This window comes from Nicotiana tabacum, chromosome 18 (genome assembly GCF_000715075.1).
Source record: "Nicotiana tabacum cultivar K326 chromosome 18, ASM71507v2, whole genome shotgun sequence".
In the NCBI taxonomy this organism is placed as follows: domain Eukaryota; kingdom Viridiplantae; phylum Streptophyta; class Magnoliopsida; order Solanales; family Solanaceae; genus Nicotiana; species Nicotiana tabacum.
The window spans coordinates 17,166,067-17,178,931 of record NC_134097.1 but is presented as its reverse complement, the minus strand read 5'-3'; the positions used below and the strand labels follow the sequence as shown (position 1 = coordinate 17,178,931).

At 38.1% G+C, this 12,865-nt stretch overlaps 1 protein-coding gene across 1 annotated transcript; it reads right to left on the bottom strand.

The window, feature by feature from the left end:
- Positions 1 to 1,401: 1,401 nt before the first annotated feature.
- Positions 1,402 to 2,336, bottom strand: LOC107787010 (defensin-like protein). The gene is made up of 2 exons (XM_016608527.2): positions 2,177 to 2,336; positions 1,402 to 1,699 (listed from the first exon to the last, which is right to left on the bottom strand). The coding sequence occupies exons 1-2, from the start codon at positions 2,229 to 2,231 to the stop codon at positions 1,527 to 1,529; spliced, it is 228 nt and encodes a 75-aa protein (XP_016464013.1). The 5' UTR covers positions 2,232 to 2,336; the 3' UTR covers positions 1,402 to 1,526.
- Between the last annotated feature and the right edge of the window lie 10,529 nt (positions 2,337 to 12,865).

The window sequence follows — 12,865 nt, the reverse complement described above, 5'->3', positions numbered from 1 at the left end:
CAGAAATTACTTAATGAGATGACTAAAATTTATATGTATTTGGCAAAATATTTTTACCTTTCCAAACCAAATAAAATATTCGTTTTTTTTTGTTAAAATATCTAAATCTCTTATATAATGATTTAATTAAAATAAACAATTTAAGATAAATTTGAAATGGAAGAATAAATAAACAAACTGAAATAAAAATGTGAAAAAAAATATAATTTTAACTTATCTTACAATATTTATATTTGGTAAATAATTACGATAAAAACGTACTAGCAACTGATATTTACATCAAAGAAGACAGCTTAATCACGAGAATCAACAATTAAAGTGTAAATGCATACCACCTGACAATATTTGTAAATACATATTATCTAACCATGGTTAATATAAATAAAGGGGTGTATGTGTAGAATTCTATAGAATAGGGGTATAATAAATGATTAATTTCAGAATACGGAGGGTGTATCTAAAACTGGGTCATATTATATGGGCGTTAGTGTAATTAACCTAGTTATCTGTACTTACTACAGTATAGGTTCTATCTTTGACACGTGTTTGTCATGCATTTACAGGTGTTAAATTGCTAAGACACATTCGACATTTGGCAAGAGGTAGAATTCAAGCACATCTTATTATTTTGACTTTTCTTTGACGAAGTTTTTCTTGTAAATATTTTAAACTAATTGTGATTTATAATTTTATATTTAAAGCAGAGGAAATACATGTTTTCATCTTGTTCTTTCACCTCGGAGACGTATGTATAAGAAAACGAATAAAATGTATACTTGCGTAACATATAGTTTAATTCCTAGTTAATTATAAATCTTTGTAGATCCCTTGAAAATTAAGTAAAATTATTTTTCAAGCTGAAAAACTTTTAATTTTTCGAACTAAACTTTTAATAAAATGAATATATTACTGGCAAATATTATTCATTGCTCAATATGTTATAACTAAGTTGATAAAAGAACAAGATATGAAAATACATAGAATTGCAACTCACATATAACTATGGACTAACAACTTGATTGGATGGTTGCTATTTATTATTATATTATTATTTTAAATATAATATTTTTATTATTATTTAAATTTTATTAAATCGTATCGTAAAATTTATCGTTATGTAATAAAAAAATATCATTTTATGGAACGACAGATAGATTTTTGAGATGGTATCATTACCTTACTTTTTTTCCTTATTTTGTCATTCCTTATTATTAAATAATTATATTTTATCATTTATCATATTTTATTATATATGAAAATTTACTCAATTCCTATTTTTTCTTAATAATAATGCAAATTTATTTTTCATATTAAATTATCCAAACAATATATTAAATCAAACAAAATAATATAGTACAATTCAATAATTATAAAACGTAACAATCATCCAAACAAACAAGCTGTAAAACACGAGTTACTCTTTATTGATAAGCATTAATACAACTTATTTATTATGGAAACTTTAACAAAGAAACGATTACTGAGACAGTGAAAAGATCAATCATTTGGACTTTCTCTTTGGATCTTTAACAATTGCGAGTGCAGAAGCAACGGCGGCGGAGACCACGGCAGTTGCCGCCGATGAAACCCTCCGTCTGGCAAACGGAGGCACAGTTACTACCCCTGACGCAGGTTCCATGAAAACGGTGGCTCTGTGATTCACAAGTCCTTGCTTCAGCACTACTCATTGGTCCCATCTCTGTGAAATATGAAAACATCAAAAATCAAGAATTACAATATAGTACAATATTACTGCAGGATTTTCGTTAAGGAAATTTAAAATATAAAAATATAACCATGTAAATAATTTGGACTTTTTGAACAATAGTGAAGCCTGAAGATTCAATAAAGATGTTCATATATTGAACACTATTTGCTAATCGGCTATGTAAGGATGTTCAAAGACTAATAAAAATTCTAATAAAGGGTATTCAGTTGACCACTTTGGGCACGCATTACTTCGCCCTTGCTTTTAATCTTAGTAAAATATTTATAGTCATAAAATTGACATAGCAATTCACAACTATAACAACTTCTAAGTGTAATTTCACTATATGTTAAAAATCAGTTATTTTCTTTATTTTCTAAACTCTATACTCAATCAAACTTCATCATATATATACAAATAATGAGAGGACTATTATATTGCAAAATTTAATGGAGATAGAAAACGAACCAGTGGCCAAAAGCAGCATAGCTACAAGGAAGAAAGTTGCAAACAAACGCCCCATCTTATTTGATAGTCTGAGAGAGAGGAATATAATAGAAGTGAAATTGTGGGATGCAATTTATTTGAGAAGTTGAGTACTAGCTAGTAGGGGACTTTTATAGGGAAAAATTTATCCCTATTATATATTTACACTAAGTCAATAAAGATATTTGTCCTGTATATACACTTTTTAACAGTTAAATCACAGTTAAGTGATATGTAATTTTAGTGTAATTTATTAATACTTAAAATTAATTATTTAATTAAGTGTAAACACGCGATGCGAATAACTATTTACCGGTGCTTATTTACTGCACTGGTTTTAAAAAAGAGGTTTGTGGATATTAGGAGAAAATGAAACAAAAGTGTCCCTTGGTTTAAATCATGAAAAGTGATATGCAATTTTGCTGTTGATTTTCTGTTTTTTTTGGTCAATTTTGCTGTTGAATTTTATGAAAACTTAATAAATATTAACCAGAAACTCTGAGAAAGTCCCATCAAATTATCAAATGTAAGAAAATATTTACAAAAGATATTAAACAAGGTAATTATGAGTAATATATAATGAGTATTAAGTGATAACTAATAATAATAGTGCTCTTTATATTCCAGTTTATGTGAAATAAATTGTGTTTTTGGTCTGTTCCATAAAGAAATTATTTTTAAATTCTCATATTACGCTTAATGAAGAGCTTGTATAGTTACATGATTGTTATGACATATATAAGATCATAATTTTAAGAACACGGCAAGAATCGCTTTGAATTTTAATTTGAAGATAATTATTGTGCTTACACCTCGAAAACAAAAAATCGCTTGACGCCTACTCGTTTGGTATGAGGTATAAGAAGGTATAAGGGTGGTATAAAAGTTTAATACCACTTTAATACTTTGTTTGGTTAGCAAATGAGGTATAAGTTATCCCGGTGTTAATTTTAACACTAGGATAACTTATACCTTATAGAAGGTGGAGTAATTAGCATCGGTATAACTTATACCTTCTTCTTAGAAATTATGCAATTGTCATTCTTAATACAACATACCAAATAATGAATAAACAATAATCCCAGTATAATTAATCACAACATAACTTATCCCAATATAACTTATACCAGCATAACTTATACCGGTATAAATTATATTCCAATCAAACGACGTCCAAAACAATGGAGCTTATGTTTCGTGATACTTTTGTTTAGGGGTGTCAATGGTTCGGTTCGGATGGTTATTTTGTTAATTTTGTGTCATACCATTTTTTCGGTTATTCTATTATATATAACCAAAATTAGATTTTTCGAAACCATCCCAATCATATCGGTTTCTCTTCGGTATCGGTACGGTTCGGTTAATTTTCGATATTTTTTTATATGTCATGTAAAAGTCACTAGTAGAAGTAGAATGGAATAACATGCGTACTTTTATAGGACTTAGCAAAACTCTATAGATATTTTTACATTTTAAAGGGTGAAGAATTAAGAAAATATGAAAGATGGCTAGAATATAGATCCATCAACTACTCTACATACGTAAAAGAAATTAAACAAATTAATATAAAGAAAATATAAATCACTCGAGTGGAAAGATATTAACCAAGCTAGGACTGAGACTCAAGAATAAAGTCTATAGAAGATTAAATATTCCAAAAGATAAATCTAAATCATATGAAAGAAAACATAGTCAATACATCGTAGTTTGCTACTCATAATCGCTACAAATACCTTATGTCTTGCTAGTGAATATGCTGGAAATAATTTAGTTTCAATGGGATAGCATAATAGGTTGGGGAATTACTATTTTGATTTTATTACGTTTTGGCTTGTAATTGTTTTCATAATTCTAAGACGAAAGGAAAATTTAATATTTTATTATTTTTAAACTTAATATATAAATATATTTTTTACATATAAATTTATTCGGTACGGTTCGGTATTTTTTTGGTCTATTTTCATAAAATAAAAAACATACATTAATTATCGGTACAGTTATAGATTTATATAAAATCTACGGTTTTATTAAAAGAAACCTAAAATATTGATTCGGTACGGTACGGTTCGATTGATTTAATTGATTTTTAAATATCCATTGACACCCCTACATTTGTTACCTAGATCGCTCTGGTATGTTTTTGCTACGCCCTGCTCGTGGGTTCGTCCCAAAAATATCTTTTAATTTACTGATCCTTATTAGAATATTACATATGTACACACTTTTTCAGTTAGTCTTTTCTCACCACTAATAAGAGTTGTGGTGGGATGAATATGATTTTCATCCTCAACTAAATATTTCAAATTCGAATTCTGAAAAAAAATAATCTAATCTGAAATATGGGATCCCGATACAAAACGCTGAAGATCGAGCGAGAAACCTAAAAAGAAGTTTAGTCCTTTCTCACAAGCTGCTCGTGACTTAAGGCTTGCAACTTCCAGCTGTCTGTTGGACGTATTGAACCGAATTGTAATAAGGAGTGGTTGCACGAAACCATACATTACTTAAAGTCTGAGTACTGCCAATATATTTTCTAGGATAGTACGTCATCCACAGAAAATCAGTGATAATTGCCTCATTTCCCACCAATTATCTAAGGTAAAAAAAGGAATTGATGCATGGATAAGATCATATTTATTGTCACTGAACTCTTTTTTTTTTCTTTCTTTCTTTTTTTCTATTTGTTGTGGATTATTTAACGTAGTTTATTGGGTCAGTCGTTTGTCAAACTAAATTTGATCCCCAAAGCATTTAACATTTTAGGAATATAAAGCCATTTTCTATTAAAATAGCTGTTTCATGTAATAGATTGACCAAATTTAACAAACAGTAAGAATGTGCTCCAGAGTTTTCAATTCCAGATAGACCAAATGAGAAAGGCGAAAAAGACATTTAAATTGGATTAGAAGTCGTACATTTATAACTAATGTTACTTGTTTGACCAAAAAGTATTAAGATTTTTGTTAAACTAATTAATAAAAAAATAGAGGATAAATCCTAGCCAAGAATAATCAACTCTAGATCAAAGCGTATTGAATAAGAGAATAAGATATAGCCAAGCTCATGAACTTTTAAGATTTATAAAAGATATCGAACATAAATGATGTGCTTACATTCTTGATGTAATGTTCCGTAATGTAAGAATAAAGAAGGAAAAGAAGGAATGTCATTAACAGCTGCGGGATCTATCTTTATTGATTCGAGAAAGATGATCACAGAGATTTGCCGCCTAAATCCGAAACTTCTCCTGTTTTTCTTCCGTATCCTTCTCCGGTTCTTCTGCCTCTTTCTCATGAAGGAGACAAGCCCATTTCCTTGTTCTCTTACCTCCTATATATATAGTAAGTATTCTCTTTTGTCCAATGGACCTTAACTAGAATACCCTAATCTACTGATTGTACTTTTAGGTTGTTCCCCTTAAATGTTACGACATATGCTTCGCCATACAAACATTCTGATTGTTCGATCCCGACAGCGACCGAGATACTCGTTGTTATGATGTCTTATGAATACGACCACGGCTTAGTCGACCCCTCGCTATCATTTTTAATGCTGATCCACGTGTAGTTAGATTTCGACCCATAGAGTTAGTTCCTCCGCCTATTGAGGCCGCCTCTTGGCGAGCTCGATGGGCGGACTCTGTTGATTCGAGAAGGAGAGATCTGAACGCTTTATGCGAGAGACGAGCACCTCATGCCGAGGTAGCGACGTGACATTTCGAGAACTGCGTTAGACCGTCACGTCAGTTTAGAATGTTAATATTTCTCATGCGTCATTATGGCGCACGTTTTCTATGCATTGCGTCGTTTCCCGTGCCCTTTCCATTTTCTAACTGGCAGCGCTTTGTTTTCTCGCTCAGGGCATTTATACCCTTATAAATAGGGGAGAATCTCTCATTTGAATGTTACGCATCTTAATCGCTCAAGAGAGAACTTTGCAACTCTTCTTCTCCTCCTTCAGTTTCTCATATTTCTGTTTCTGTTAGGATTCGATGTGACCACTACCTTTTTCCCTAATCATTCTCGTTTCTTTTGATCAAAGAAAAATGGCTAGTGCTTCTTCCCACTCTGACAGAGCTGTTGGTGCTCTGGTGCCGGAAGATGATATACCCCTACTCGGAGAGAGAGTGGAAATGGCGGAAGACGAGGGTTTTCCGACGGTAGATGAGGTGGTTTCCCGCCCGGGGAAGGCGAGGATCGACTTTAATAGACCTGCCGGAGATGAGCCGGAACCTATTTATTCTACGATAGATGTTGTGGCGCTCACAGCATTCAAAGCCAAATGGGGGATCCCTGATCATATTGAACTGGTTCTGGCGGATCAGGACATAGTGCATATACACCATGCGGGCTACTGTGCATTTTATGTGTATCCCTTTGTCATTGGGTACATGCTCCCCCTACCTTCCCTAGTGGTGGATTTCTGCCGCTTCTATGAGGTATGTCCGGCTCAACTCTCTTCGTACGCGTACAAACTTTTCCTTATGCTCATCAAGTATCCAGAGTTGACCGGCCGAGGGATTTCTCTACGACATATGCTTCACCTCTTCGCCCCCATTTTATTAGGGGTACGATGATTCATATGTGCCACCGAGGAGCCAAGAGTTTGGTGGTGAAGATGGACAACAAGGCAAATTGCCGCTTTTAGGAGAGCTTCTTCTATGTTCGAATAGAGCACGTCGTGTCGAACCCGGCGGGGTTTCCTGAGACGTGGAATTTCGCCCGTAGATTTCCCTTTCTTTTTACTTTACGCATTTGTTTCTTAATATGGTCGCCGGTCGTCTCCCTCTAATGAACTTGTTGAGGGTTTGTTTTTGTTTTTGTAGCCAAGAGAGTACCTCCTCCGCTAGTTGCCGTTATTCGTGAGTGGCTGAGCACGATTCTCCCCCATACGATGGGGATTTGCGAATGGGCACCTTTCCATGAGAAGTTTGGGTGCAAGCCTCTTGTTGGTGAGTCGGCTCGTCGTAGTCTGTTGCTTTGTTCTTTGCTCCGTGGTTTCTTTTATCTTAGCTTTGTTTGATTGAATCTCCTCACTGGCAGGTTGGAGAGGGGTGAGAAGGATGACGGCTCCTGCGCTTGCTTTTCGCTGGCCGGCTTCCTCTGCCCGACCCGTTCCAAGGGCAACTGCGAGTGAGAGCACCCAAAGTTTGGTTGTATGGCGGACCACGTCCGCGATTGGGCCTGTTCGTTTGGAGGTTGCTCCCCGGTCAGATACTCCAATTCTCATAGTCCGTTCAATGGATGAGCCTTCTCGTAATAGTGGCGAAGAGGCACCGTCAAAGAGGTGGAGGTTGTCAGAGGGAGCGTCTTTGGTTGAGACGTCCTCAAGGGGCGACCCTACTTTGGCGGTACTTGAAGCTGGCAGTGACACCGATCGAGGTGCGGAGGCAGTGCCTATTTCAGTTACGGAAGAGACCACCGTGGTAGGGGGACAGAGTTTGGTGGTTGCCGCGATTGTTCCGAGCGGTCCATCATCATCTCGGCAGGACCGCACCCCCTCTTCTACTAATGAGAGGTTGAAGGGCGTGGTGGTGGATGATTTGAATCAGATTCCGACATCGACCCTGAGGATATGAGGATGTTCGAGGAGGGCTTTACCAGGGTCGATGTAAGGGCGGAAGGTCCTTCTCGTGTGATCGAGATTCCATCGGATTTTAACCTTTTGGAGGACACGGTGGAGTTGGTGCCTCAATCCGACCTTCTATGTTCTGCCGCCGAAAGTGAGTCTCTTCGGGAGAGCAATGATTACGCTTTGTCACGTGGTGTGGTCGGGATGGCCTTGAGGGTAAGTTTCGTTTTGCCATTTTATTTATTTTGTGCTATTTTGCCTTCGTTGATTCCTCCCCTCTTTTTCTTCCCTTTTTTTTTAGACTTACATGTTGGAGATCGAGAGTGCTCGTAGGGCTGAGACTAGGGCCGAAGTCTTTCTGAAAATTGATGCGAAGTATCGCTGGTACCGCGACAAGTGCCTTAAGATGCACGCGCAGCTTAGGGCAGGCGATATTACTGAGTCCGTTAGGGAGGAGTTGGAGAAAAGAGACGAGGAACTGATGTGTTCTATCCACAAATGCAACAAGCTCGAGGAGTTACTCCATGCCAAAGACGAGGAGCTCAAAGTGGGCAAAGGGGTTGCGGCAGAGTGTGAAGACCTTTAGGCAAAGGTGTTGTCTTTGCGGGCCGAGATTGAACAAAACGCTACTAAAGTCTCCAATTTAAGTACAGAATGGACAGAGAAGATGGTCGAGCTAGAAAAGAAGGTGACCGAGTTGGAGATAGCCGAGGGGGATCAGGTGTCGGCTTTAGCGAGGGCGGTGGTGTTAGAAGACACTATCTAGGTCCTCAGGTCTGAGCAAGAATCTGAGAGAGCGACGACCACACTAAGGGACGCGCGGCTCGAGGAGCGGATTGGTGAACTTGATCGGGAGGTTTCGAGCTTGGGAGACCAAGTTGCGGCTCTTAAGGCCGAGAAGGCATAACTGTTGGCTCAGGGTCCCCCTCAAGAATCTTCCTTTGCTACTGTTCCCTACTGTTTGTATGAGCTATGGGTCCATGTTGAGGCCTAACGAGATATATACAAGGGTTTGTGGGAGGCGGGGAGTGTTCCTGAGGCCGCTTTTGAAGATGCTAGGGCAAAGGCACGTGAGGTTTGTCTTGCCTGCAGTTATGACCCTGCGACATCGGAGGCTGGTGAGGGTGTTGAGATTGAAGATGGACTTCCTTCTGATGACGACGATGCTAGGGAGAATGGCGGTAGAGATGATGCCGAGTGAAAAAAATTCTTGCAGCTTTTGTACTTAGTTTTTTTTTTGTTCTTTTGTTGTTCGTTTTCATCTTTTTCTTAGGGGATCGCTTTTGGCCTTTTCTAAGGCGCAGCTGTTGCGTATGTACATCTTATGAATAAAATAGTCATTTTACCTTGGGTTACATATCTTCGACTTTTTTTCTCCTTTTTTTTGAAAAATATCTTCGGATTTCCCCGTAATGAGTCCCTAATTTTTAATTGGGAATTCGAATGAGGTCGAATTTAGAGTAATTTGAGCGAGGTCGGATGTGAAGTAATTCGAGCGAGGTCGAATGTGAAGTAATTCGAGCAAGGTCAAATTTTAGAGTAATTCGAGTGAGGTCGAATGTGAAGTAGTTCGAGCGAGGTCGAATTTTAGAGTAATTCGAGCAAGGTCGAATGTGAAGTAATTCAAGCGAGGTCGAATGTGAAGTAATTCGAGCAAGGTTGAATTTTAGAGTAATTTGAGCGAGGTCGAATGTGAAGTAATTTGAGCGAGGTCAAATTTTAGAGTAATTCGAGCGAGGTAGAATGTGAAGTAGTTCGAGCGAGGTTGAATATAAAGTAATTCAAGCGAGGTCGAATGTAAAGTAATTCGAGCGAGGTCGAATGTAGAGTGTAAAATGACTTGGTGGGGTTGTGCAAAAATGCTTCTTTGTTTATTTCATTTAATGGAGAATATTACATGTTTCTGCTTATTTCATTCATACATTGTAGAAGTTCTAGTCTACCTAGTCCCTTCATCGTTCGGCCTGGAGAAGTAGTCGATAGGCGGGGTGATAAATTTTACTCGAATTTAGTTTGCTTAATCTGAGCGAGACCGGATCTCATTTTGTGAGTTCGAATGAAGTCACTTTTGATCTGCAAATTCGAGCGAGGTTGACTTCTAATTTGCCATTTTGAGAGAAATCAATTTTGACTTATATATTTGAGCAAGGTCGAATTTTGCGTTTGCCTGGCGATGGCCGGGGGCCGTAGGGGTGTAAATTTGTGCGAGGTCGGAACTGTAACCTGTTGTGAGTTAGAGCGAAGTTGAAATCCCCTTTCACTTGGTGATGGTCGATGGCTATAAAGGTGTTAAGTCGAGCGAGGTCGAATTGTAACCTATTTGGCGATGGTTGATGGCCGTAAAGGTGTTAATTCGAGCGAGGTCGAATTGTAACCCGTTTGGCGATGGCCGTAAGGGTGTTAATTCGAGCGAGGTTGAATTATAACCCGTTTGGAGATGGCCGATGGCCGTAAGGGTGTTAATTCGAGCAATATCAAATTGTTTCATTTGGTGATGGCCGATGGCTGTAAGGGTGTTAATTCGAGCGAGGTCAAATTATAACCCGTTTGGCAATGGTTGATGGCCGTGAGGGTGTTAATTCAATCGAGGTCGAATTGTAACCCATTTGGCAATAGCTGATGGCTATAAGGGTGTTAATTCGAGCGAGGCCAAATTATAACCCGTTTGGAGATGGCCAATAGCCTTAAGGGTGTTATTCTAGCGAGGTCGAATTGTGACCCGTTTCGTGATGGCCGTAAGGGTGTTAATTCGAGCAAGGTCGAATTGTAACATGTTTGGCGATGGCCGATGGTCGTAAGGGTGTCAATTCGAGTGAGGTCGAATTGTAACCCGTTGTGAGTTCGAGCGAAGTCGAACTTCCCTTTCACTTGGCGATGGTGCTGGTTTGCGTGTTGCATTACTTTTATTGGAGAACATCACTCATTGTTGCATTGTTAATGCGTGTGTTGGGGTGAGTCCCGGTTCATTTAATTTTGCTTTCATTGGAGAGTATTGTGCATCGGGATGAGTCTCAGTTTGTTTAATTTTGCTTTCATTGGAGAACACTATGTGTTGTTGCAGTGTGTATGTGTCGGTAGAGTCCCAGTTTATCTAGTCCCTTCTTTACTCAATCTGGAGAGGCCGTTGACGGGACGAGCGATGAACTTATTGCTTGGACTTCTGGGCACCCTAGGACTAAATGAAGTTCGGACACGATTCGCAATATTTAGTCGGCTGAATTGGCGTAGGATTGTCATGGCGAATATACATGCAAGCTTTTCGAGTTCAAGTTCTACTTGTGTCGGAGAAACTGTATGTTCGATGGGCTTAGTGCTTAGTCCCAGCTCATGGAGATTTTCTTAATAATACCAGCTTATTTTGAGCCATTTGTCTGCTATTTTCAATATGGTATGATGTGGAGGGTTTTTCTTGGTGCGTTCGGTGGCATTTGTTCCTTGTTCGTGCACCTGTGAGAATGCTCGTGTTCCTATCCCAATCCAAAACAAATGAGAAGTTAAACCCAAACGAAATTGCATGTTACCTTGACCTGGTAAGTCAGTGGGGGAGGGGGGAAGGTGTTTGGGTCATCACTTTTTTTAAAAGTAAAGTCTGCGTTTCAAGGCCTCAAAAACCTCTTTTGGTCTCACCTCGATTTGTGTGCGCAGTCCGAGCGCATAACCGAAAAGCCATTATGTGAAAATCTGTGAAAAATGATGAATTTTTCCTTTAAAATGAGTTTAAGTTGACTTCGCTCAATATTTTGGGTAAACGGACCCGGAACCGTAATTTGATAGTCCCAGAGGATCCGTGGAAAAATATGGGACTTGGGCGTATGCCCCTAATTGAATTCCGAGGTCCCAAACGTGAGAAATGAATTTTTGAAAGAAATTATTTTGCTGAATTAATTATGAAATAAAGAAAAGAATTTATGTTTGAAACCATTTGTATCGGGCCCGTATTTTGGTTCCGAAGCCCAGTACAAGTTCTATATATGATTTGTGTCAACCTATGAAATTTTGTAAGAAACAGACTTGAAATGACGTGAATCAGATCGTATTTGAGAAATTGGAAAATTTGAAGTTCTTAATAAATTTCATGATTTTGATGCTAAATTCATAGTTGTTGATGTTATTTTAGTGATCTGAATGCACGAGCGAGTCCGTATGATGTTTTTAGGTTGGTGTGCATGTTTGGTTTGGAGCCCCGAGGGCTCGGGTGAGTTTTGGATAGGCCACAGAGTGAACATTTTACTTAGGAATTTGCTGGTATGTTGCAGGCCTGCAGGCTTCGCATTGCGAAAGCTGGCTCGCAAATGCGAGCATTGTATCGCAAATGCGAGAAGTGGCCTGGGCTGCCTTATTCGCAAATGCGAAGAAATGGTCGCAAATGCGACATCGCAAATGCGAAGGCACAATCGCAAATGCGAAGACGCCTGGTTTTCCTCAGGGTTCTCAAATGCGAACCTATGATCGCAAATGCGAAGGTAACAAACTTCTAGGTTCGCAATTGTGAACCCTGGTCGCAACTGCGACATCAGCGACATCTGCGACCTGCAATTTTATAACTTAGCCGAAAATCTTTCATTTTTCACACTCTTTCAAAACCAAAACACTCTTGGGCGATTTTTCAAAGGGAACTCTTCTTCCAAATAGATTGTAAGTCAATTTTAACTCGTTTTCTTCAACCATTAACATCTTTTCACATGATTTCAACTCAAAATCAATGATTTCCATAGGGAAATTGGGTGTTTAGGGTAGAACCTAGGTTTTCCAAAAATTGGGGATTTGACCTCGATTGGAGGTCCGATTTCAAAACAAATTATATATTTGGGTTCGTGGGGGAATGGGTAATCGGGTTTTGGTTCGAACCTCGGGTTTTGACCATGTGAGCCCGGGGGCGATTTTTGACTTTTTGGGTAAAACTTTAGAAAATGCATTTTCATGCATTAGAATTGATTCATTTAGCATTTATTGATATAATTAAGTAACTTGTGACTAGATACGAGCGAATTGGTGGTGGAATCAAGAGATAAAGCAATAGTAAAGACTTGCATTGTGTTCGTCGCATCGAGGTAAGTGTTTGGTCTAACCTTAGCTTGAGGAATTAGGAGTTGAGTCCTA